This window comes from Coffea eugenioides, chromosome 10 (assembly GCF_003713205.1).
Source record: "Coffea eugenioides isolate CCC68of chromosome 10, Ceug_1.0, whole genome shotgun sequence".
NCBI classification, from domain to species: domain Eukaryota; kingdom Viridiplantae; phylum Streptophyta; class Magnoliopsida; order Gentianales; family Rubiaceae; genus Coffea; species Coffea eugenioides.
In genome coordinates, this window is record NC_040044.1 from 14,262,434 (window position 1) to 14,287,937 (window position 25,504).

The 25,504-nt window shown below is 36.7% G+C and overlaps 1 protein-coding gene across 1 annotated transcript; it reads left to right on the forward strand.

Annotated features, from left to right (window-relative positions):
- The first annotated feature begins 10,975 nt into the window (after positions 1-10,975).
- LOC113750477 lies at positions 10,976-12,571 on the forward strand. Its single transcript, XM_027294444.1, has 2 exons — positions 10,976-11,566; positions 11,750-12,571. Exons 1-2 carry the CDS (start codon positions 10,976-10,978, stop codon positions 12,569-12,571), a joined length of 1,413 nt encoding a protein of 470 aa, XP_027150245.1.
- Positions 12,572-25,504: the final 12,933 nt, after the last annotated feature.

The following is a 25,504-nucleotide window of genomic DNA, read 5'->3' on the forward strand; positions in this document are numbered from 1 at the left end:
GAAATATTCCAGAGCCTTGGCAGTAGTCTGTCAGGTTAGGACAATGTGGCTTGTGCTTGCTGTTGAATTGAAGACATACTGTTGTGTATTGTCAGTTGCTCTGTGCAAAGTTTTCTTTTTTTTTCGCGTGAATGATGGACTTCTAAAACTTTGGTGCTGATTGATTATGAGGAAATTTGTAGTCCCAAGCGAAAATGCTAGCTCTAGATTCTAGTATGATTGTTGAAAATTATAAGTGTCTTTGCTAGTACTTGGTAGAACTGGGGTTCTAAAATGCCTATTCTGTTGGTTTTGTTTTCCACCAACAAATGATTGTGTACTGGAATGCTTGAAGTGTTGCTTGAGAAAATGCATGAACGAGCATAAGCAAATTTAGGGCACATTTCATCAATCCTAATAATGTAAAAGTTTCTATACTATTATGTGGCAACTTTTGGGTTCAAGTTTGAGGCAATTTCCTTATTTAGTAGTTTGAATCTAATTTTTTTTATATCTTTTTTTCTATCAGAGGAGAGGTGAAATTTAAGAAATGAAGAGAGAAATAGGTGATTTGAACCTGAAAACTTTAATTTATAGGGTTTCAACCTTAGCTATCAGATCAAAACCTTTTCCACTTGTAGATTGAGTCTAATTTTAGGCAATCTACTCTCATTTATTGGGTAATGTTGATCACATGTAGGGTGTTTAATTATTGTCTCTAATTGAAAAGAATAAAAGTTTGGCCGACCCTAGAGTGTACAAAATCATAAGGACCACAGACAACGTCAAACAGAAGCCAATCCACCCTACCACCACTAACAAGTTTATGCATTTGGCAGGATGGATTGGCAGACAAGTTTAGGTTTTATATTGATTGAAATCCTACTTGCCCAGCTGGTAAAATTTTGAACAGGCACTAGTAAAAAGACTTACTACCAAGAAGTCAAGTCAAAATCAATTAAAGTTGAGCCTTGTAGCTAATCTTCCTGTTAAATAGAAAATGCATATGTGTTACTGATTTTGGTTTATGCTGGAACTGGAAACTTTGATTGATGGCTTTCACCTTCAAGATTGATGGACCTGGTATCAAATAAATGGTGAAATATGCAGGTATGGCCCGTAGAGGTCGGAAAGGTAAGCGCGCTGCAAATGGATTGAGAGATGAACCAATTGAGCAACCTCCCTCATGTCATGAAACAAGGCAGTAGCCTCCACTTGGAACAAGCCATGAAAATGTAATTGAACAAGTTCAAGGAGACGCTGCTCGGGCACCTCAATCTCCAATTCAGAATTCTACATTGGGAATAATGCGCCAATCAGGTGACCAAGTTACTCAACAAGCTGATGGAGGTTCACAGTCGCATGAGCAGTGCCAGAACTCTCCAGTTCAACAATCTCCACTTGGAACAAGGCATGAACCAACTGAAGAAAATCCAAATCAGGATTCTCGAGGTCCACATTCCAATGACACCACCTTCATGTCATGCAACTCGGACGATGCAGGTATTACTAACTGTTTTGAACCAATTCCAGAAGTGCATTTTTTATGTTCATAACTTGCACCTTTTTCTTATTTTATACAGGAAAAGAAACTACAAATGATTCAAGTGAAGTGCATCAGAAAACCCGAGGCCCTACATTTATGAAAGAAATTTGGGGTCGGCCTAAGGACCTTCCACAGATTGAGATTAAACTCGATGACAATGGGATCCCAATAAGTGAGAAAACCTCTTTCTTTGAATTCTTGGGCAGTTTGGCTAGGAATGGTATGTATTGTCCAATAGATGTTGAAAGTTGGCTTAAGATGCCAAAGAAACTTAAAATGGACATGTTAGAAGTAATAAAGGTAATGGTAGCTTTTTGTATTATGTATGCTTTCTACAAAAATTACTGTGAAGTTATGTTGATTTTCTTGTTCCTAACTACGTTTCAGGAAAGGTTTGCTTTGCCTATGGGACTGGAAGCTTGGATCTTAAGATCTATTGGCAAAAAAAGGAGAAGTTGGAAGACAGATTTAAAGGCTACATATTTTGATCCTGCCGTGCCAAATGCTGAAGCTCGGTTTCAAAAGGACATAAGGGCACGGGAAGAGCAATGGATCAAACTTTGGGCTTATTGGAAGAGTGAAGAAGCAAAGGTACAAATCAGCTACAACATTCTTCATAAAGTTGTGTTTATTCAATGCTGTAATCTTGCTTTTGATTTTGAAATTTAGAAACTAAGTGAGAGGAACAAGAAAGCTAGAGGGGAGAAGAAGATGAACCACACAACCGGAAAAAAGTCATTTGCTCATCTTCGGAACCACTTGGTGATACCTCATCCTTTTTTTAGTTGCTAATTTTTTTTACTCGTACATGTTTCATTATGTTAGCTTGTTTTTCAATTATATGCTAAATGCTAAAACTATAATTAAAAAAATTCAATTTCTTATAGGCCAAACAGTTGGGAAGACCTCCTACTAGAGTAGAAATGTTCAATAAGTTTTATACCCATGCCGTTGGAATTCCATCAAGTACCATAGTTGCTGAGAATTTGGTAAGGATCCGAGAACACAAGCCTATAAATTCTACCATTGTTTTGCAATAACAAGTGTTTTCCTTTATTATGTAGGAAAAAATGAATGAGCTGAAAAATCAGCTTCCATCGGATTCGCAAGATCCAGTTGGTCGCGATGATATGTTTGCCCAGGTGGTTGGCCAAGACAAACATGGTCGATCATGTTCGCTTGTTTAGTGACGGTGTGAATCCAACGGACTTATGGGAAGACATTCCTAGTCGTAACACATGTTACCGCATAAGTGTTCAACAACAGTCAACATTGGTCCGTTTGGAGGAAAGGCTTCAGCGACAAGATGATGAAATAGCCAGCTTGAAGAAAATGGTTTTAGTTCAACATGGAAGGGGCTCTCCAATTGACAGCCCGAGACATCCTTCATCATCATCTAACAATGTGTCAAGCCATACTCCATCGTGAGCCAAGCGACCTATTCGAGTAAGTATTTACAACTTTTAAACTTTTACATTTGTAATCTGGAATTTGGCATGAGTTTGATTCTTGTACTTGTTGGATCTTTACTAGGTAGCGAATATGGTTTCACTAAAAAGTTTGTTTGACCCAACAAAAATCGTGGCAAAGGGATATTTACGGAGTTTGAATCCATTGGATAAGGTCGGGGGACAAGCTCTTGGGCCAAACTGGTGTGAAATACAGATACAAGTTGCAATGAGTCCACGTGAGCAATTGATTAGACCGTATGATTTGCAACAAACAATTTAAGATGCACTTGGTGCACCAGTTGCTTGGTCTTGTCATTTGGTGAGATATGCACTACTTAAATACATTGCGAATTTTCTGGAATTTTAGTGACTTTGCTATGATGATCTAATGATCCCCTTGGTCTTTGTGCACGGGTGGAACCAACTGAAGAATGATGGGGACTTCATGGTTATGACTGAGGACTCTCAACAAAATGGAAAGTTTGGAAGCTACTTCTACTTCTTTCAACTTGTTAGGGATGAGAGTCTTTTAGTTTGTGCACAAGAAAGTCTTTCAAGTTATTGTAAATGAAAATCTTTCGGTACTTTATTGGGATTTTAGTACTTGCTTTGAGCACTTGTTTGCGATTTTAGTACTTGCTATGTTTGTACTTGTTATCGACTTTTAATCGGATGAATTATATTTAAGTATCGACTTCTTTTTTTAAATTGCTATATGCATTCTGCTCTTTGGGATAATTTTACAAGTCCCTTGGGATTCTGGTTGATGGAATCTACAGCAGGAAGGACTAATTGCAGGTTGCTTCCATATAAAAAAAAACTGGGAAAAACTCCTGGCAATTAAAAGTGTCAGCATAGCTTAGCTTCAAAAAACACTAATGACAAATGAGCATGTTGTCCAAAGCAGTGTAAATTCACATGGCTACGTGCTTAAAGCCATATATTAAGACAACTCAAGATGCCTTCATAAACTGGATATACTACTGATCCGCTACTGATGTTCTAATGCTATACGGACACTTTCGATTATCACAAAACAGAGTTTTTGTTGGCAGAGGGAATGCTATAGCAGCATTGTTTTCCTAACACATTTGAATGCTGCTAAAGATTTGAGGTTATCCCCACATTGGAAAGGACAACACTCACCCTAGGTGTGAGGATAGATAAAGTGTCAGGTTAGATTATCTATACTGACAATTTTAAATGCTGCTAAAGGCCATTTTTGTTGTAGTGATTGTTTGGGGTTAAACATTGTCTCCTCCGCGGATTTGTTAGCGTCTTCATTGAATTGGATTCTTTACTTCTAGTCAACATTCAGCTAGAGGAAAAACTCCTGCCCGTGGTCTATCTTGGCTGAGGTTGAGGAGTTGCACCAAATGACACATATATTCTCTGGAATCACTCATTGTTTTCTGAAGGCGAATCAAGTAGCTGATATTTTAGCTAAATTGGGCTCACAGTTAGTTGTACAACATGTATACACATCCAGGCTTCTCTTCCAGCTCCAGCTCGTGGTGCATTGATGGTGGAAGGAATTCAGATGCCTTCTATTAGGAGGCGTCCCCTTATATAGTTTCCATTTTAGAATTAATCTTGCTTGTTTGCCAAGGTGCATGGTTGTCTTCTCCATCATTGTTTATTTCCTCGTCTGAGGTCCTAGCTCCTGGAGTAATAGCATTAGGTTTGATGCAGATAACTTCTTTTAGGAGGTATATTGAACATTGATTTACTTCCTTCATTTTTGTATTTCCTGTTGAGATCAGGCTCGGCCCCTCAAAATCTTGTATATTTTATTTAATTATTAATAAAATAATGGATTGACATCCCACCTCCGTGAGCGGGGTTTGTCTTTAAAAAAAAGTTAGGAAACTAAAGAAAGAAAGATGGAATCAGCATGCAAAAGTTATGGAAACCAAAAGTTAGTCGATTCTGGCCGCAAGTAGGATTCTAGAATGGAAGATTTTGTACCTTGACTAGATCTTGAATTATAGATATTGGATTGAAGTAATTCTTTATGCATTTTAAAGCTAAAATTAAGGAATATAATTCTCATGTGGATATCAAAATTAGGGGTGACAATTTCCGACACTTTAATTTTCATTGATTAAACATAGAAAGCTTTACATGAGACATATACCTCTATATACATCTAGTATCACTATTTCTTTGCATTCAGAAAACTATCTGACTCTAATTAAAATTAGATTAAACCTAGAAGAACTAAATAAAAGGGAAGTACACAATTGAATCTATCCATGAACCGCTTCCAAACACTGATGGTCCATACCCCATTCAAGAACTAATGTCAAGTTCTCCTGTGTTCCTGGGGACTTTATATCAAGACGCACACGTAAATCTCACAGCAGTAATAATGTTATTTACCATGTCTAGTGGTAGCAATCTAGTATTCTTGAATTTTGACAAAAAAACAATCTAGTATTCTTGAAAATACAAGTATTCTGAACTTGCTAAAGATGATAAATTGTAGCAGCAAAAGCGATTCTTCTCAATTGGTTGACAAAAGAATTCGAGCAACAATGTGAGCGCCACCACTGAATCTCATCCTATCAATCAAGAATCCCTCTGTATAGCAAACACATCCTCCGAATTTTCATCCAAACACTGCTGGAAAATGCACACTGAAAGAACAGATGCCTCTGGGACTCATCATTTTCCTAACACAGCTCACAAGTGCGGGGGGGATAACAAGTCAACTCCCCAGCCTCTTAACCTATCTTTTGTGTTCATGGTTCGCCGTCACAGGTCGCAGCCGTGTCACGGTTACAGTTATTCCACATCCATCATGACATATCGATTGAATATTGGATGATACGCACATTATAGCACATAAAAATTTTCAAAAAATCTGAAAAAATTACTAAAAATAGAAAATACCATAACAAGCATAATTGTCAAATTAAATTTACTAACTACCTACATTATCATATATAGTTACTAATTATTTAAATAAAATAATGCTTCCATTACTTTGTTTACATGCCTATTAACACTATGTAAAATGACGAGAAAATTCAAAACCATGCTCATCTCCTGACCTATTATAGTAAGAATACGGCATTTGCACTTGATTTCCTTCATGTGAATAAGGAAAAATGTATGAACCGTATTATTTGTCTTTTAAATTTGATGACGCACTAGATGAACCATGATCAAAATATGGCAAATGTGGTGGATTTGATCTAAATTTCTCACCTCTATGGTAGTAACCAAACCCTCTATTGTGCAAACTATTAGTGGTGCTACTAGATGAATCATAATTGTGTCCACAACAACTAATGCTACTTGAATCAGATGCAGATCCCTCATAATATGTTCTAGTAGGCCAATTATAATATTCACTAGTAGAAAATATGATGGACTTCTAAAGATGGTAAGGTCCACCACATGATTCGTATTCAAAGTAATAACAAGTGGAAGGTGCATATGATCGCTCAAACTCATGTCTTAATCATCTAGTATCCAAACTGTTACCAGAATCATAGGCTCTATATGAATGACCTATATTTAAATTTGCATGTGCTCATGAACTCAAGAATATCTCCTAGAATTTGAGTAGTAAGAAGAGTCACCTTCACTCAAGAATTCAATTATTCTACTGAAATGTTGCCACTGTACTTCTATACCAAGATGATATCCATAATCAGTATCTTGAGTAACGTAATAGTTATCATTTCCTTGAACCCATGGCATGCTACCAATGTATTGATTATCCTAATAGTTACCACCACTACCACTAACATTTTTTTCATTGAGAATCTCTCATGTTTGCCCCTCCATCGTCATCATCATCAACATTACCGCTGTTATCTTCTCCACTGCTAGAGTTGTTGGTAAAGGAAGGTGAAACGGGTTTTGATATAAGTTTTTTCTTCCCAGTACTCTTGCCTTTGCTCATAAATACTTGTTCCTTATGCTTATTTTTCTTATTGGTTATGAATTGGGACAAAGGCACATCACTGTCATGATCGTTACGATGACTTTGTTCTCTCCCTTTGCTTTCATTGATGTCTTTATCCAACCAATTTAAATCATTTTCATGAATCAAAGACAACTCAATGGATAATAATAATTGACACTGTCTTCAAACAATAAATCATGCCTTTCTTGTTGCAAGCAATTTCCAATTTTAAGATTGCTAGTGGATTTATCCACTCTACAAGTACTAACAATTTCTTTTACATCTTTGTCCATAACCAAATGAATGCACTCACTAACAAATTTGTTTTTATCAATCACTCCAAACAAAGTATGCAAATCATAATTTTCAACCATACCAAAAATTTCTAAAGTTTGTTTATCAACAAACATATATTTCTTCCAAATTAAATTCCCATGTCAAACCAAGTTTTGATTTACAATCAGACTCATAATCATACTCCATCAAAATGTAACAAAGATCTAACCAAAACCACTAAGGTGATTGAGAATCAGTAAAGACTCTCATATAATATTCTTCAACCACAGATTTCTGCATTATGTTATAAAACAACTTGGCCTTCATTTTCTTATCATCTTTTGACAAATCATAGAAAGAATTGATTTTAAGAATTTCGTCCAAGTTACACTTTTTGAGATATTTTTTCATTGTTTTCTCCCATTCTAATCTTTCATCATACGTACTCAATGTATGTAAAATTTTAAAATTTTCACCATTGACAAATTCTCTCTCCATGGCAACTCAAAATAATTTACGTATCTTCACAAATAATTAATTGTTTTCCTTTCGTACTTAAATTTCTTGGCCTCCCTGACTTTAGGCTTGATCAAATAATTTGGCATGACCTTTTTCCTAATCACTACATAATACTAACAATCTCGACAAAGTCCTCACTTTAGACCTCTTGTCCAATTAGGGTCTCTTTTTTCCCTAGTTATCAATCAACGAACGAGTACTCCAAGACCAACTCTCATGATCCAATCGTTTAATATACGAGTACTCCACTACAATCTCTGCATTATCCTATGACATAGGTTTTTGTATCACAAACTTTGCACACCCTCTAGATACATAGACACCTCAAAATCAAACTCTTGAATCTAGGTACCTAATACCATTTGTTAGCGCAACAAAATGCACAGCAGAAGTAACATTAAAATCTTACAAATGAAAAACAATAAGAAAGGTATGGGAGGAAACATATTATTCTGTTTTAGTTCACTAATTTCCCTCAACTTCAAACGTTAGGATTCCAAGTCCTTAAATAGAGAAACATAACCACAAATTCTATTCTAATTATAATACCAAAATATGATTCAACCTGTTTCCTAAATCAAGTTTGACACCAATTCTAATCTAGTTACCAAATAAAAAAAATATAAATCTAAAACTACTAAACTTCTAAATAGGCTTGGTTTAATTTTTGTCAACACACCTCATGTTGAATTTCTGGCTACAATTTCAAAAGAATGATTAGTAAAGTTACTATAGTATTGTATACGTATACTAGGGGGTTGTTACCGTATTGTGCGCAGGTATTGGTGCCTGTGAGATGAAATAGTAATCGAAAAAACATTCCTAAACATGAATAAAAGGGGTTCGGATGTCATAAGTAGAAATTTAAGCACACAATATTAATATAGCAGTTTTGTGCTGCTATAGATATTGCTTATGTTTTACTGCTTTGCATGCGATCTGATCTAAATACGGCTGAAACTTCATAGTAATCTTTACAAGTCTTTATTTGCAGGTAATATGTAGATAATAAGTAGCATAAGATAGCTCTGATTCTTTCTTCAGTTACGATGTTTCTTAGCCAGTCTTCCGGCAGCTGCATCTGGGCGGCGAATTTCATAGATTGTGGGAAAAGAATACTAATATGTAAGTTATCAATATAGATGCAATTGCATGTTTACCATAAAATAAGATCACTATTAACAAACAATTCCATATAAGGAATAATAACAGCTTGTAATAACACATAATATGATACATTAAAGTTGTCTTAAGTCTTAATAATGGCTACTTGATTCATTCAACTGAAATTGTTTTAGGAAAAATCGCCAATTTAGTCCCTAAACATTTTCACTAACGCCAATTTGATCCCTAAAAATTTTTAACTATGAAATTAGTCCTCAAAGTAAAATACATACGCCAATTTAGGACCTTCGTCGCAGCGCCGCTCCAAACTTGTCTCTTATTGAAGTAGACGGCGGTCCATTCAGGGGCATTTTGGGCATTTCATGCCAAGATGATTTTAATGCTTGGATACAAAATTGATTTGCGTCCAACATTGTCCGAAATTAGGAAAGCTTCGTGCGAGAGTGTGTGTGAAACCGATTTAGGGCATTTTGCTGCCGATTGAAATCTGCATCAATGCAGTTGCATCTGATGATGGAAAGCGACTTCGACAAAGGGAAAACGCTAAAGACGGAACAATTGGGACCACCTAAGAGTGCTGGAGATCCAGTGAAATGGTAGCGGGAAAGTCTGGTAAATCGAAACTTATTGTGAATCTGTTATGATGAATATGGGATTGATGTCTGGGTCAGGAATGTGGATTGATGTTACTTTTTCGATTTTTCTTTAGCTCGTGTGGTCCCTTTGTTGACAAAACTGCATTACATTGTTGCTTTCATGGTACTTTTCTTTAGCTCATGTGGTCCCTTTGTTAGCTCATGTGGTACTTTTTTTTACTACGGCAGTTCACACTTTGTTGGAATGTTACTTTTTTCGATTTTTCTTTAGCTTATGTGGTCCCTTTATTGGCAAAAATACATTATATTGTTGCTTCTATGGTACTGGAAATAGGGACAGAATAAAGGTTGGGCACGTGAAAAATAATTAATAAAAAATTTTTGTCTTTATGTGAAAAAAAAAGAAACAGGACACAGATTGGATTATTTTACACTGAAAATATTTCATGGTGGGGTATATTTTGGACCACCAGAAGAAAAGTATGTCGGGGGCAATGTGGAATCTTTTGAGAGTGTTCTTACAAATGGAGTGAGTTTGAAAAGTCTCTGCATTCTGTATTTTGCTTAGATGTGAAGGTAATGTAAAAATGTATTATAGAGTAGTTGGCAGAGAGAACGAATTTAAACTTTGCAAAATAGATAGTGAAGATGATGTTGCAGATATGGCTGTCATAGGGAGCGAAATTGGTGATGTTGAACTATATTTGATACAAGAATTTCATATTAGGTTGTTGGAGACTAAATTAGACAGGTGTAATGTTGGTGCGGCTGAGTCTAGTGTGTCAAAAGAGGATTGTTGTTATGTTGACATAACCTTCAATGACTGCACTACCTTTGAAGATACTACAGTGCCAGTTGAAGTTATTGAGGAAGAAAATGACTGTATTGCTGATGATGATGAAGAATTAGAGTCTACTGATGCTGAAAGTTTTCATGATAGTGATTATGACTTTAGCAAAGATGAAGATGATGTGATTTTCCAGAAAGCTGTTGCTAGTACTGAAAAAGAGATAAAAACTGATTTGAAAATAGGAGAAACACTTGCTGGTGGAGAGACTCAAGATAGTAAAAATAATGCCACAAAACCAAGTGTTGATGCACTAGAAAAAACAGCAGCATGCAAACAAGAAAGTAACAAAAATGGGGCTGATCAGAAAAGAGGAGAAACACTTGCTGATGGAGAGACAAATGGTAGTCAAAATAATGCCACAAAACCAACTGTTGATGCACTAGGAAAAACAGCAGCATGCAAACAAGAAAGTTGCAAAAAAGGGGCTCCTAAGGATGACTGGAATCTATATGGTGGAGATCCCATTGTAGTGTATGAAGAATCAGCCACAATGAACACTGAGGATCTAAATAGCTGCTGTGAGTCCTCGGATGAGGACAGTTTAAGAATGAGGAAGCCAAGATATATCAGGTTTAGGCCTGAAATTGACATGCCGAACCAAAATTCTATGTTGGGTTATTTTTCGATAATAAACAAATCTTCAAGAGAGCAGTTGATTACTATGGTGTGAAATGGGAAAAAAATTTTCAATGGAAAAAGAATGATATTAGAAGAATGAGGGCTAATTGCAAGGCTGCAAATTGCAGCTGGTTCATTTATGCTTCTAAAGAGGCTAATAGTGATGCATTTGTCATACGAACCATGGGACCATCTTGTCATTGTGGTAGGACATTTTATCACAAACGGGCCAATTCTGGTTTCTTAAGTAGACATTACATGGAATTCCTTAGGCTGAATAAGAAAGTGACAGTTGCACAATTCATGGAAAAAGTTCACCTTGAACTCAATGTCAACATCACTAAGCACCAGGCAAGCAAGACTTTCATGAAGGCCAAGTCGTTGATTCATAGTAGTTACAAAAACCAATACAGAAAGTTGTGGGACTATTGTGATGAACTGCTTACGTGTAATCCCGGGACAACAGTGCATATGGAGACCATACTTGACGAAAGCAGTGGTAAGGAGAGATTTTTAAGATTGTATATATGCTTTGAAACATTGAAAAGAGGGTTCAAAGCTGGTTGTACACCTGTGATTGGGGTGGATGGTTGTCACCTGAGGGGTCCACACCCCGGAATGTTGTTAACAGCAGGGGGAATTGATGCAAATGACTGCATTTACCCTGTTGCTTATGCCGTGGTGGAGGTAGAAAATAAAAATTCTTGGAAGTGATTCATAGAATTCTTGAAGTATGATTTGTCAATTTCTAAATAGAAGAGCTGGACTATCATCAGTGATAGGCAAAAGGTAACATTGTGCTGCTTATGCTTGCTGGATTTCTTTTTTGTGTCAATGAATCGTCTTTTGCTTATTTGTCTACACTTGCAGGGTTTAGGATCTGCTATTGAAGAAGTGGTTCCAGGAGTAGAGCATAGACATTGTGTACGGCACCTACACAACAACATAAAGAAGTTGCACCCTGGACAGTCCATTAAGAATAGATTTTGCGCGTGTGCATGGTCATCCTATATGAGGAGATTTGAATCTGAAATGGAAATTTTAAGAGAGTATGATAGCAATGCTCACAGGTGGCTGCTAGACAACACTAATCCAAAACACTGGTCAAGATCACACTTTAGAGAAGCAGCAAAGTGTGATATTCTATTGAATAACTTATGTGAGAGTTTCAACTCAGTCATCCTAGAGGCCAGAGAAAAACCAATTCTTGGTATGCTTGAGAACATTAGAGTTTATCTCATGGAGAGATTAAGGACAAAAAGAGAATGGATGAAGAAACGGACTGATGACATTTGCCCAAAAATTCAGAACAAGTTGGAAAGGGCAAAAACTGAGTGTGCTGCCAATATTGCTCCACAGTCAGATGACAAAAGATTTGAAGTCCAACACATCTATGGGGGAACCTATGTGGTAGACCTAGACAAGTGTACGTGTACTTGTAGAAAGTGGGAGCTCATAGGCTTGCCTTGTTGCCATGCCATTGCATGCATTTCACTTGCCGGTGGCAAAGTAGAGGCCTATGTGCACAAGTGTTATTCAAGGCAGGCGTACTTGGCTGCATATGAACCTACTATTGCTCCAATAAGTGGTCCAAATACGTGGAAATGCTCAACCAAGGAACCTGTACTGCCACCTAACAAAGTGAGACTTCCTGGAAGGCCTAAGAAAGCAAGGCGAAGGGAATCGGATTAACCTTGAAAATGCAGTAATGGAGTTACAAAGCTGTCAAAAGCAGGAGTATGTCCACTGAGTTGCTCAAACTGCCATGAAAAAGGACACACTAAAAGAAAATGCCCCCGACTTATGCCACCGGAGCAGTTAACTACACATGGTAGCAGTAGGGGCCATCTGTCAACAGTAATAGGTGCAGAAATTGTCAAGAGTTGGGTCACAATAGAAGAACGTGCCCAAAAATCCACAACAGCGAGTAAAGATGTGCAAATGAGATAAATACTTCAACATCTGGTTTGTTATTCCTACCAAACACCTACACTATTTTGAGTAATATTAAGTCTCTTTGCTAATGTTTTCTCTAAACAGAGGGGTTACGTCCTACTGTGGCTAATCAACATCATGCTTGGCATGGCTTTCCCGCTGGAAAACAAGCTACTGGAGGTGCAGGACATAGCTACTCCATAATCAAATTACAACTTGCATGTTAATTGTATCTATATAGCCACTGATGATTATTATTTTCCCTTGTAGCTCCCTGTGCACGAACTGAAGTTCAAGAACCAGCTAAAACAATAGAGTTGACATCTTTGGCTCCTAGTGAAGTTCCTGAACAAAAGACAAAGACTGTAAAATGCAGAATTTGTCGAGCTCCAAGACATAACAGGAAAACATGTCCTACATATCAAGCACAATCTTGGAGAATACGGAAGGCATCTATGGATGCTTATGGCCCATATGTTGAGTCAGTTGGGAAAAAATGCAGAGTAAAACAGAGGGTTAGTTTATGAGATTGTTAATTGTTTCTACTTTGCATATTTTCTTTATAACAGAACACTTATACTTGCATGTTTATGCAGGCACACAGGCTCATAGATGATCCAGACGAGGAGAATGAACCCAGAACTGAAGACCATCTAGCTGGTTATGATGAAGGCCAAGTATCTGCAGTAGCTCACATCCAAAGTTGATCAATATATTAGTTGAAGAATATAGGGACTGAAGGTAGTTTTTTTAGCCTACTTATGTATTTTGGCTAACAATATTTGGCTAAACCTTGTTTGTGAGCCTACTTATGGAACATGTATCCTAGTTCCCTAGTTAAATCATATTAGTTGGAACATTTAGTTTGCTGGAATTGTGCTATTATTTTGGTACCTAACGATCATGTCCAACTGATATGAACATATCCCTTTTTTGTTAGTGGTTGGAATGATACTCATTGGCAGGTTTTGAAATTTTTTATTGCTCAGGTTGTTATCTGAAAAAACCTTAACGTACTATGTATTTGGTTGCTAGTTAGGATTCTTAAAAATGAAAGCAAAACTCTGCAAAAAAAATTTTTTTGGGTAAGTATGACATAGTTGATATCTAGTTGCGGTCATAGTTGGTTATTTTGCTGTTGTTTGGTTTCAAGGTTGGGATTTTTCAAATTCAAAGAAAAATTCTATTGAAATTAAACATGAGAAATAAGTACCTAACCATGTTCAATAGTCATACATAGTTATCACTCAACATCCAGCACTATCTTAGCTACTAGTTGCCGCTATCCAGCACTATCCAGCACTATCACTCATACATAGTTGCCGCTTTCTAAACTAGGTTCAACATCCAGCACTATCTGAGCTACTGCAACATTTTGAGTCCTTGCTCTACATGCCTCTTTTTGGCATTATCACTCAACATTATCACTAATAAAATGCAGCAGCTAAACACAACCAACAGTAATAGCACGATCCTTTTTTCAAATTTTTTATTTCTTTCTTCATTTCCATGTTCTCCCCCTCTGCTTTACTTAACTCTCATAGCAATTTCACCATCACGTTCTTGGTGTACTCCGACATGGGAGGATCATGCCATGAAAAGAAATTGCAAGCATGGCGCCTCTGCAAATTATCATATATTCTCAGATTAGTAATAAAAAAAACAATTAACCTAAAAAAAAGGAATTAACCCAAATAAATCACATTCCAGTTGGGCACATACACCGTAATTTCTGCATCCGTAAAACCTTCTTGATGGATTTGTTGTAGTCCACGAACTAACTATTTTGCATACTTCTCGGCAATGGCACTCCACACGGGCATCTTCAGTGTAGTTTTCAAACTTTTCACCACTGAATCCTCCAACAGTTGAAGTGTGATATGTCATGTTCCTTAGATCTCCATTGGTGGCTAAACTGGACGAACCCTCGTCCATATTTCTTCTCCTATTGTGCGTTCGAAAAGAGGAATTTGAAAACATTTTAGAATGGGATCTGCTCAAGACCACACACACTCTTGCATGAAGCTTTCCTAATTTCGGACAGTGTTGGACGCAAATCAATTTTGTATCCAAGCATTAAAATCATCTTGGCATGAAGTGCCCAAAATGCCCCTGAATGGACCGCCGTCTACTTCAATAAAAGACAAGTTTGGAGCGGCGCTGCGACGGAGGTCCTAAATTAGCATATGTATTTTACTTTGAGGACTAATTTCATAGTTTAAAATTTTTAGGGATCAAATTGGCGTTAGTGAAAATGTTTAGGGACTAAATTGGCGATTTTCCCATTGTTTTAATACCGCCTCACTAATTAATCATGATGAAATTTCACATAGACCACCTCTTTACTGCTAAACCAAGAGTCAACAGTAACATTTGGGGTCAACGTAAGTAATTTTCTTTCCATAATAACCATTTAATAAAGATACTATCACGTGCACAATCACGTTTGGCAGCACATTAAAGGTTAAAATGGTCATGTTGTCCACACTCCAACATCACACTTTTGCACAATTAGCTTTATGTTTTGGACAACACTATGTTTGATTACTGAATTGCCCATGGAGGAGTTGGACTAAAAAACTGAACAGTGACACCCAAACTCCTTTTTATATATATGTATAGTGACAATGACCATGACCACGCATGAGTGGGGTTAAGATCCTTTCCATTGAAATTTTCTCTATTAATGTATCCATTTATTTATGTCTAAATCATTATAATTTTGTAAAATCATTTGAGTATGCCATTATTAGTATTTTGATCTATAGATCAACATATTAAAAAATGATAATCTTTTGACAACATTTTGACATTTAATTTATGTGAAACATTTAAATAGTGAAAAATGAGTCATCGTAATAAAATTGATAATGATTAATCAAACAGTAAAACCTAGTCAATTTAATACAAAATTCGACATTTAACTGGCACAAGTGACAACATAGATTATGAATAGTATTAATTCTTGAAAATAATTTTCAAGTTAACTTTATTGACTATAACGAATAAAAAAATTCTCTCCAATGCAATGAAGAAGAGTATAGTCCCTCACGAGAGCACCCCCAGATAGGGGTGGCAATAGGGTGGGGAACACCTTCCCCAACCCCCGCCCCGTTGCATTTTAATTCCCCCCGCCCCCGCCCCGGGCTTCCCCCACCCCACCCCGCTTCCCCCGCAGGGGCACCTATGGGGGTTAAAAAATTTTTATTATATAATTTCATTATAATTAAATTTGAGCAAATAATCAAGTACTACAATGTCAACACATCATCAAATTATTATTCATTGTAACTTTACAATTGAAACTCATAAAAATAATTAAATAAAGGTTATTTGAATACAATCTAATATGATAAAACAAATATAACTAAAATAATCAATTTTTCACTTTTGATACAAATACAATCACTAAATTATTATTATTATTTTTAGAAAAAATGTTATTGTATTAAGTGTAGTTAGGAATTTAACATAAATGTATTAATAAATTTAGTATAAATAATTAATATTTTTTATTAATAGACATGTATAATTAGTAGTATAATTGATAATATCATTATATATATATAATTATGTACATATATATCTATATTTTTTTTTTTCAAACAGGTGGCGGGGCAGGGGGTGGGGCGGGGCGGGGCGGGGGAGTATACCCCCGCCTCCCGCCCCATTTCTAAACGGGGGGAAAAATTCCCCCCGGCCCCAATGACCCCCTGCGGGGCGGGTGCCTGCGGGTGCATGCCCCCGTTGCCATCCCTACCCCCAGAGTTAATAAGAGATGGGGCGAGAAGAATTTTTAAAACAGGTGATGATGGGGAAGGTTCTCCACCCCAAACGCTTAATCACTATCCTTAAACTCTGAAAGAACTTGTCATGTTGTAATCTAATCTCAGTTTTCTATGTTAGCCAATATTGGTGTCCCTTGTCAGTTTACATTCACTATTTTTTGTTTTAACCGGCAATACCTGCTCTACTTATACTTCTACTCCACTGCTCTATCCTTAAACTCTCTCTCTCTCTCTTATCCGTTTACATTCATTGTTTGATCTATCCAACTTATAAAATTCATGGGGAAAAGTACGTGTACATACGGGAAATGACAATATTGTCGTTGTTGTCACTTGTCAGACCAGTTGTGTCCATACATTTTCAAAATAATAATCTAGAGCTGTGCTTCAGGCCGGCCGCTGATGGTGCATGAACTCACGGACACTGTCTCATTATTAGTTTTCCTCAAATTTTATTTTATTTTACCTGTTGAAATTAATGACTCTATGTCTGCACATATGCAATAATATGCCGGATTTTTGATCTAGATGTAAAAACATTAATTAATAAATTAACATTACATGTTCATTTGTTTTTATTTAGTGATCGGTAAAAAGTCATTTTCTTATACAAGTAAAAAAATGCAAAAAGATTTCATCATATAGCACTTAACAGTTAGCAGCATGTAAGGAATAGGACAAAAAGAATGAAGACGTTCACATAGAATAGTAGTGTAACCTGTTTACGCTAAAAAAAAAAGTCAGTTACAAAGGTGAATGTAGAAAATTTTCTCATTTGGATTGCTATTTTCTATTTTTTAAAATATATATATATATTATAAGGATTTGATATACATGAAATAAAAAAATAATTAGAAAATGTGATAACAAAAAATGTAAAATTTTTTCTTTGAAAAATTGTAATTCAACAATTTAATGCTATCTCCAGCACTCTTACATGGGTGTCAACGCGACATTGGTTGATATACACAATTTACTATTTCTATTTATTGGTCCATTCTATTTATATGTAATCCAATTTAATTTCACTTTTTCGAAAAATTAACACTTACGATCCCTTGTAACTTGTTGAATACCCGTTAGATAAACTCTTTTCAAATTATTAATTGCAAATTCATTTTTGTCGTAATCGATTGCAATTTAGTGCAAATGTTTTCCTTCTTTGAACTCTTTTTTTTTTTCGTAATTTCTGTCTTTTAACTCTGTGCACATGCAAGAGAAGTGGATGAATGCCTGCCAGAGAGAGAGAGAAAGAGAGAGAGGTGGATGAATAATGTGCCTAGAGATGGAAATAAAGACAATTTCTGCACAGCAAAAGCAGTTTCTTCAATTATCACCAGAAATTTTACTTGAAAAATGATAATCAAAAAGTATACGAAATATAACAATTGTTTTGCATTATCAATCAAAGTATGATTTTATGATAAAATAAAGATGACAAGTCAAAACCAAAGTTGAACTTTGTAGTTAGCGTAACGTTCTAGCCTAAACAACATAGCTTGGCAGAATATGCGGTGACTAACCTTCCTTCAAAGTTGAACTGCCATATGCTACTCATTATTTGTATAAATAATTTATCAAATGCAGATTATTTGTATGAATAATTTATCAAATGCAGATGAAAATACAGATAAATATTCTGTCAGAAAAAATACAGAAAAATATGTCAAAACCAAATGCTTATTAATCTAATTTAAGCATCTGGACAATGTAACAAATGCATGTGCATTCGAGTCATTTTATAACTTGGTTTCCATCTTCCAAGAATTATACATGGACTTTTTCTGTATGGTTTCTCTACCGCTGGATGTGTTGATACATCGAGCAGTGAGTATATACTAATAGCTATCAATCTTTGTATAGAGAAAGAGGAGAACACTTGTTTGTGAGATTCTGCAGGTTCCAATCTCTCAATTGAATTCCTTTTTGGTTCCCTTAACAATCTTCCTGATATTGGATGGCCTCCAGAAATATTACTTGCACAATTTCTTCCGCCTTGGATGATCTGCAGTTGTTGGATAAGATTCGTCCAACTTGAGATCGTCATGGTTTGAGATCTATGAAAGAGTGGTTACGATTTCTGAGAACATTTCTTCTCGGTGCGATAAAGTGGTGCAACCAAAAGAACGAGGTGGACATTCATCGTGCAAGTCTAGGGGCTCTGGTTGCTAGGATTGAAGATGCCATTTCAAAAAGGGGAGAGGAGATTCACTCCCTTTTGAACATTGCTAACTTGCAAGATGAGTTTACTGATAGCATGTATGACGTAACCTTTGGCCTAGAAAGAGACATTGAATCATTCGAGCAGGAAATCAAAGAATGCTACCTGGTTTTTCAGATTGCCCATCCAGGCAATCTGGCAATTCCCCGGTCATTAAAGATGACCTTATGGAATTCGTGGACTCTCTTCTGGAAGACCTTGGGGATATTCTTCATTGGCAAGTAGATGAAGCGCGAGATGCAATAGAACTGATTAAAGCCCTTGAAGAGAAGCTAACATTCTTGAAAAACTTTGTTCATTTTGTCACACTGCGTGGTGATGAAGATGGGCAATTCGCACCCTTATTGACTCACCTTGAAGCTGTGGCAGTCAGTGTAGCAGGCCTCTCTTTCAGGTGCCGAGATATTATGATTGAGAAACTGAACGTGGAAACTGACAATAGTGAGTATTGGGAACTGTTGCAGATGGAAATCAGAAGTAGTGATTACTGGGTACTGCTGCAGAGTTCCTGTGGAGATTTGTAATGCCCTGCTTGCTTATGTATCAAGACGATCATACAGGAAGACAGATGAGCATATATTAAGAGAATTTGTTGTTTTTCTCCTTGGTAATCTTTGGGATATATTAAAGTCGGGTACTTGGCTTATGGTTTCTCTAAGGGATCAACTGCAAACACTGTACGAGGGATTGAGATCCTTGAGAACCATTCTGAAGGAAAAGTCGAAAAAGTTTGATGATGAAATGAGAGATCTTACAGGACTTGTCTTCTCTGATGCAGGACTTGTTATTTTTCTCTTGCTCTGAACGCAATGAAAGATGGATCGGTCAAGGAAATGGATCTTGTGTCTATTGATTTGCTAGAAAGGATGATGGATCTGACAAATCTTGAGGCTGGTTCGGCTACTCTTGTAAATCATTCAGTTCAAGCACTCAAGGAAGATTTTGTTTACTGTCGCTCTTTCTTGGGGCAAGTTGTGGAGTTGCGCAATGAAGACGAGGAGCTCCAAGAACTATGGGATTTTGTTGTGGGAGTGGCATACAGGGCAGAGTTTCTTATTGACTCCTTAACGGTTGGGGATGATCTAGATTTTGTTCATTGTCGTTTGATTCCATTTCAGAAGAAATTAAAATCATTAAAGGAGAGGCCTTGAAGATTTGGGACAGCAAAAGACTTGATGGCAAGTTAAGGAGGCTACCAAGAGATTAAATGACATGCCATAACTGGAAAGTAAGCCTATAATCAATGATGTGGTGGTCGGTTTTGAAGATGAGGCAGCATCAATAATCAATCGACTCCTAAGAGGATCACACAAGCTGCAGGTTGTTTCCATAGTTGGAATGCCAGGACTTGGTAAGACAACTTTAGCTAGAAAAGTTTATAATGATTCTTCAGTAAATTCCTATTTTTACACACGTACTTGGTGTACTGTTTCTCAAGTGTATCACAAGAAAATCTGTTGCTTGAAATTTTGAATTGTATTCCTTTTAAGCTTTCTGACAAATATTTCAAGATGAGTGAAGAAGATCTGGCAGAAGAACTCTACAGGCCTTTGAAAAGAAACAAATACCTCATTGTTTTGGATGATGTATGGGATGCTGAAGCATGGAAGGGCTTGCAAGCCTCATTCCCTGATGATAAAAATGGAAGCAGGGTTATCTTCACAAGTCGACTTTGTGATGTTGCTCCGCAAGATAAACTTGACCAAGAACCTCATTCTCTTCTTCAACTCTCTCATGATGAGAGTTGGAAGTTGCCGAAAGAAAAGTTATTTCCTGGAAAAGAGTTGCCTCCAGAATTGTGTGAATTTCGGATGCAAATTGTGGAAATTGTGCCAAGGATTACCGCCTACTATTGTTATTCTTGATGGCATTCTAGCAACTACAGACCAACATGGCTGGAAAGAAGTTGTGGAAAGTTTAAGTTCAAGTGCTGTTTCTACTACACAACAATGCGTTTCTACATTAGAGCTGAGTTAAAAAAATTTTCCAGAAAATTTGAAGCCATGCTTTCTATATTTTGGAGCATTTTCTGAAAACCATGAACACACAACAGAGAGGTTGATTTGGCTATGGGCTGCAGAAGGATTTGCTCGACAAACTCAGCTCAAGAGCTCAGAGGATGTGGCAAATGATTACATGATGGATCTCATTGGCAGAAGTTTAGTCATGGTATCCAAACAGAGATCCATAGGTGGGGTCAAAACTTGTCGCATCCACGATTTGTTACACGAGTTGTGTGACAAAAGCCAAAGAAGAGAACTTCTTTTATCTGATACGTGGGAATGATGAACTGTATCCTTTTGAAGTGCCACACTACCTACGCCGCTTGTGCATCAACTCTGAGCCAGAGCACTTTTGTGAGTCAAGGTTATTTGCTCCCACCATACGTTCTCTATTATTCTTCCCCCTTGGTAAAATGGACCGATTAACTTGGTTTGATCTTTCATTCATTTTTCACATCTATAGGCTTCTTAGAGTGTTGGATGTAAGCCAAATTCATTTTGGGAATACCTTTCCTAAAGAAATAGAATTGCTTGTTCAGTTGAAGTACTTGGCAATTCGAGGTGAGATAGCGTCCATCCCATCATCGATAGCCAATCTCTGCAATTTGGAAACTTTTATTGTGAAGTCATTTAAACCAATGGTTTCACTGCCTGATACAATCATGGTTCAAAGACTCGGCCAAGACCGAGATGACTCGGCCGAGTCGTCACCATCTCGGTCCCTCCCGATACGATACCGTGACGAAATGATACCGAGATACTTGACTCGCCAAGAAATTGGCCGAGACGTCACCGTGACGGGTTGAAACGGCCGAGTCACTCCGAGTTATCCCGATCAACTTGAATTTAACAAAAAACCTTTAGAAAAAAAGGATTAAAAAAGGGAAACCCGGAGCCATTGGAGTAACAACTACAGCTAGATACCAACACACGAGAAGGAGAAGTCAATATCGAAATCATTCATTGGGAAATAGAAACAAATTTGCCAAAGTACTGATCATGTGAAAAGATGCGGTAATATTATTCCAACTTGGTTCATGTATCAAGTATATGTACCTTCACTTTACTTTTCTTTCAAAGGCTATCACTTCCAACTTTTCTTTTCAAAAGTTATCACTTTACTTTTCTTTCAAAACCGGCAGGCATCCAAGGCAACAGAAAAAGTGAGAGAAGGATGTTCAGAGGAAAAATGCCCAAAAGTGAACTGGAAGATCACCCCAGTCATAGTACTCTTCTTACGAACTCTTATGCCATGGTGGGATCCGCCTGGAGTTTTGTCCTTCAAATGGGATGTCCATAATGCAATTGCCATTCTTATATCAACTTTGCTTGGCTTTCTCCTGCAACTTTCTGGAGCTTTGGCACTTGGGTATGAAACTCTTTAAATAAAAGACTAGACTAGTCATTTTATGTGTTGGTGCAAGAGTTCACAGATTTAAAATTTTTATGCTTTCTCTCATCTCTGTTTCTTATTTGGACGTTCTTAAGGAAGCGAGATAGTACCTAAAATAGTAGGAATCAACTCGGAGAACTGGGATTTGTGATTACCGATCAAGCTTCTCTTTCCTATCGGAAATATCTAGTCGTCAACTTTAGTTGCAGCAACGGCCCTTTCATTGCCCTCCCTTGGTCTTTCCTTTTAAATAAGGACTTTTCCCGTGGGTCAGCAGGTATGAATTTATTTCTTTAAGTTTTCTATACTTATTAGTAGGTATGAATTTGAAACATATTTGGCTTAATTATTACTTTGTTTGTTTAGCTGAATGGTCGATTAACTACGGTGAAGATGCGCCAAATTTAAGGAATATTGCAGTGAAAATATTGAGTCAAACCTGCACATCCTCTGGTTGCAAGTGAAATTGGAGTACATGGTCATTAATTCATACAAAATTACGTAACCGTTTGGCAGTTAAAAATTGCATAAATTAGTTTTTGTGCATTACAATATGCGATTAAAGGTGAAAATTTTGATGCATCAAAGAGATACTGATGATTTCTACAACCCAATTGATTTGAATCACATTTTCACCAAGATGATATATTGGATGATTGGATAAGAGAAAATGAACAACCCACATTGCCTGAAGATAATCTGGATTGGTTGGATAAGGGCATTCATCAAACTGAATCAGAAAGCAGTGAATATCAAGAACATGACAATGATGGTTTTGGTGATACATTGTCCCAATATATTACCAAAAAAATTAAGAAAGGTCTTGCTGAATCCTCAAGTAGGAAACAAAAAAGTAAGATTAAACAAACCAGTAAGCATACTGTTCCATCATTTTCGAATAAAAGTGACAGCAGTAATGATGATGATGACAATAGTGACAATGGAGATGGAGGGAACAATTCTTTCAAGCATAGTGGTGGTTACAATCAAGATAGCCAACAAACAGTAGGTATGTCATGGACTCAAGGACAAGATAATTATTATGCCACTCAGGATACTGATCATGGCTATCGTCCTGGCATGGAAGCACAACGTCAATTCCTCAATAATTTAACTCAATTTTCAAGTGAGAATACTTTCTCTCACCATTCAAGGTCACAAAGATATAGAGGAGTCAATGATCAGATGCAAAATTTGGGTATACACCCAACCTATGAGCATGAATCTAGTCAAAACTGCAGTACTAGTCAATTGGGATATGGCTATGACCAATCATATGGAATCACTCCTAACTATTACAGTGGATATCGGCCATTTGATGGATATGGACAGGTCGAAAGGTCTACTAGCATTCATGGTAGTGGATACTATGAAAATGAAATAGATAGATCTCATGATGGTTCTTCTTTTGATTCCAATAACATTGGATTTTATGGTCATGATTCTACTGCATCATATGGTACTAGTAATAATGTTAACTATCGAGAGTTTGGATACTACCATCATGCTCAGCAATTCATCTCCAATCCAGAAGTTCTTCCGTCTAATGATTATGGAACATCGAGTCAATCCTCACATCTAGTAAATACACTAGATAACTCTTATACACTACCTACTCAAGGTCCTATGCCGCTTCCATATCTGTTTTACCATTTATCGAGAAATGAGGGTGATTTTGAACCACATCGTCATTCTACTTGGTATTAACCGGTACGAAAATATAAAGTACTAATATATCTTTTTACATATTTGCCCTTTATTTAATATGATTTCTTTTTATTTTTGGCAGGAGATTGATCAAAATATTCCAACTTTATGCTATAAATAAATCCTTAGTTTGTATTGTTAATGGTTGCTATTACTTTTACAATTATTAGTTTTAAAATTGTGGTCTATGTTATTTTGATTTTATTTGTAATGCCATTGTCTTAATGTAAGAATCAAAGACAACCTAAGAGAGGGGTGAATTAGGTTGATTAAAAAGCTAATCAAGTTATGGGTACTTTTTGCTCAAAATGAAATTTACTCTCTTTTTCTAAGTGACCACACAATGTAGCAATTAGTAAGAAAACACGATTGCATGGGAGTAGAAGAGATAAGCAATTAAAAGATCACAATATAACAATAAGTAAATAAGAAGGGAAGAATTGCAAACCAATTGACTACCAAACTCCTCTTGAGCTTGTAGATCAATTTATAGAACAAGTTTCTTCAAGTTAATGAAGTACAACTAATCTTGTGTACAAAAAAAGGTTCACTTTCTCCTTATCCCAAGCTCCACTCGGTCAAGTAAGGAAGTTTTACTATCTCTCAGGACAACTCTAACAGAGCTACACTATTGAAATATTCACTCACAAATGAAAAGGTTAAAATGAACTTCACACCACCAAGACTACAAATCTTCTTTAGAGAGTGTTTTCTAACTAAAACTACTTTAGATCTTTTGTATTTTCAATGTGCAAAAGTTACTTAAAGTTTCTGACCAAGCACTATTTATATAGGACCGAAAAATTGCTTCATTAATGCTTCCAACGGATGGAAAGTAGCTGAAGAGTCAACTAACCGTTGGAGTATCGGACGTCCGGTACATCCGAAGTATGCGTCCGACAGTAGGTTGTGAGTTTGAAAAATCTTCTTCAATTCTATCGGATGTCCGGTGCTTGCGTCCAAAAGCAGACAATGAGTTAGAAGCAATATCTCAATTCTATCGGACGTCTGGTATTGTCTTTGTGAGCGTCCGACAGCTTTCGTCGAATTTGAACGATCCTATCGGACATCCGATGCTTGCGTCCGATCGAGGTTAGTGACTCAGCGGGAATGTCTTATTTCCTTCGGACGTCCGGTGGTAGAGTTCTTCATGCGTCCGAAGTTGCGCAATGATTATCGGACATCCGATCCAAGCGTCCGACAGCTTTCAGCAGCCTTTGTCCCTTTCAATTGCACTTGATCTTTAAATCTGATTTGCTTCATAACTAAAAATATTTCTTGAAGAGACATAAGTATTATCCATTATTTTGTAAATATCAAAAGATAGGGATCAAGATCAACATTCTCTCCTTTTTTGATGATGACAAAACAATGGATGGAAGGAAGGAAAATGAAGAGAAACTCCCCCTTACTCATAGCATCCCAAACCAGCATCAAATGAACTCCCCCTTTTTGTCATCATAAAAGTAGAGAGTAAATGCCATAAAAAGAACAGTAGCAACATCCCTTACTCTAATTTTTTGCTTTTATATCATTTCCAAATGTCACTTTGTCACTTGATTTTGGTTTGAATTTGAT

Coding starts and splice junctions, on each gene's coding strand:
- LOC113750477 (XM_027294444.1), top strand. CDS start 10,976: ATGAGGGCTAATTGCAAGGCTGCAAATTGCAGCTGGTTCATTTATGCT. Junction 11,567..11,749: donor TTGCTTATGCCGTGGTGGAG/GTAGAAAATAAA, acceptor CTACACTTGCAG/GGTTTAGGATCTGCTATTGA.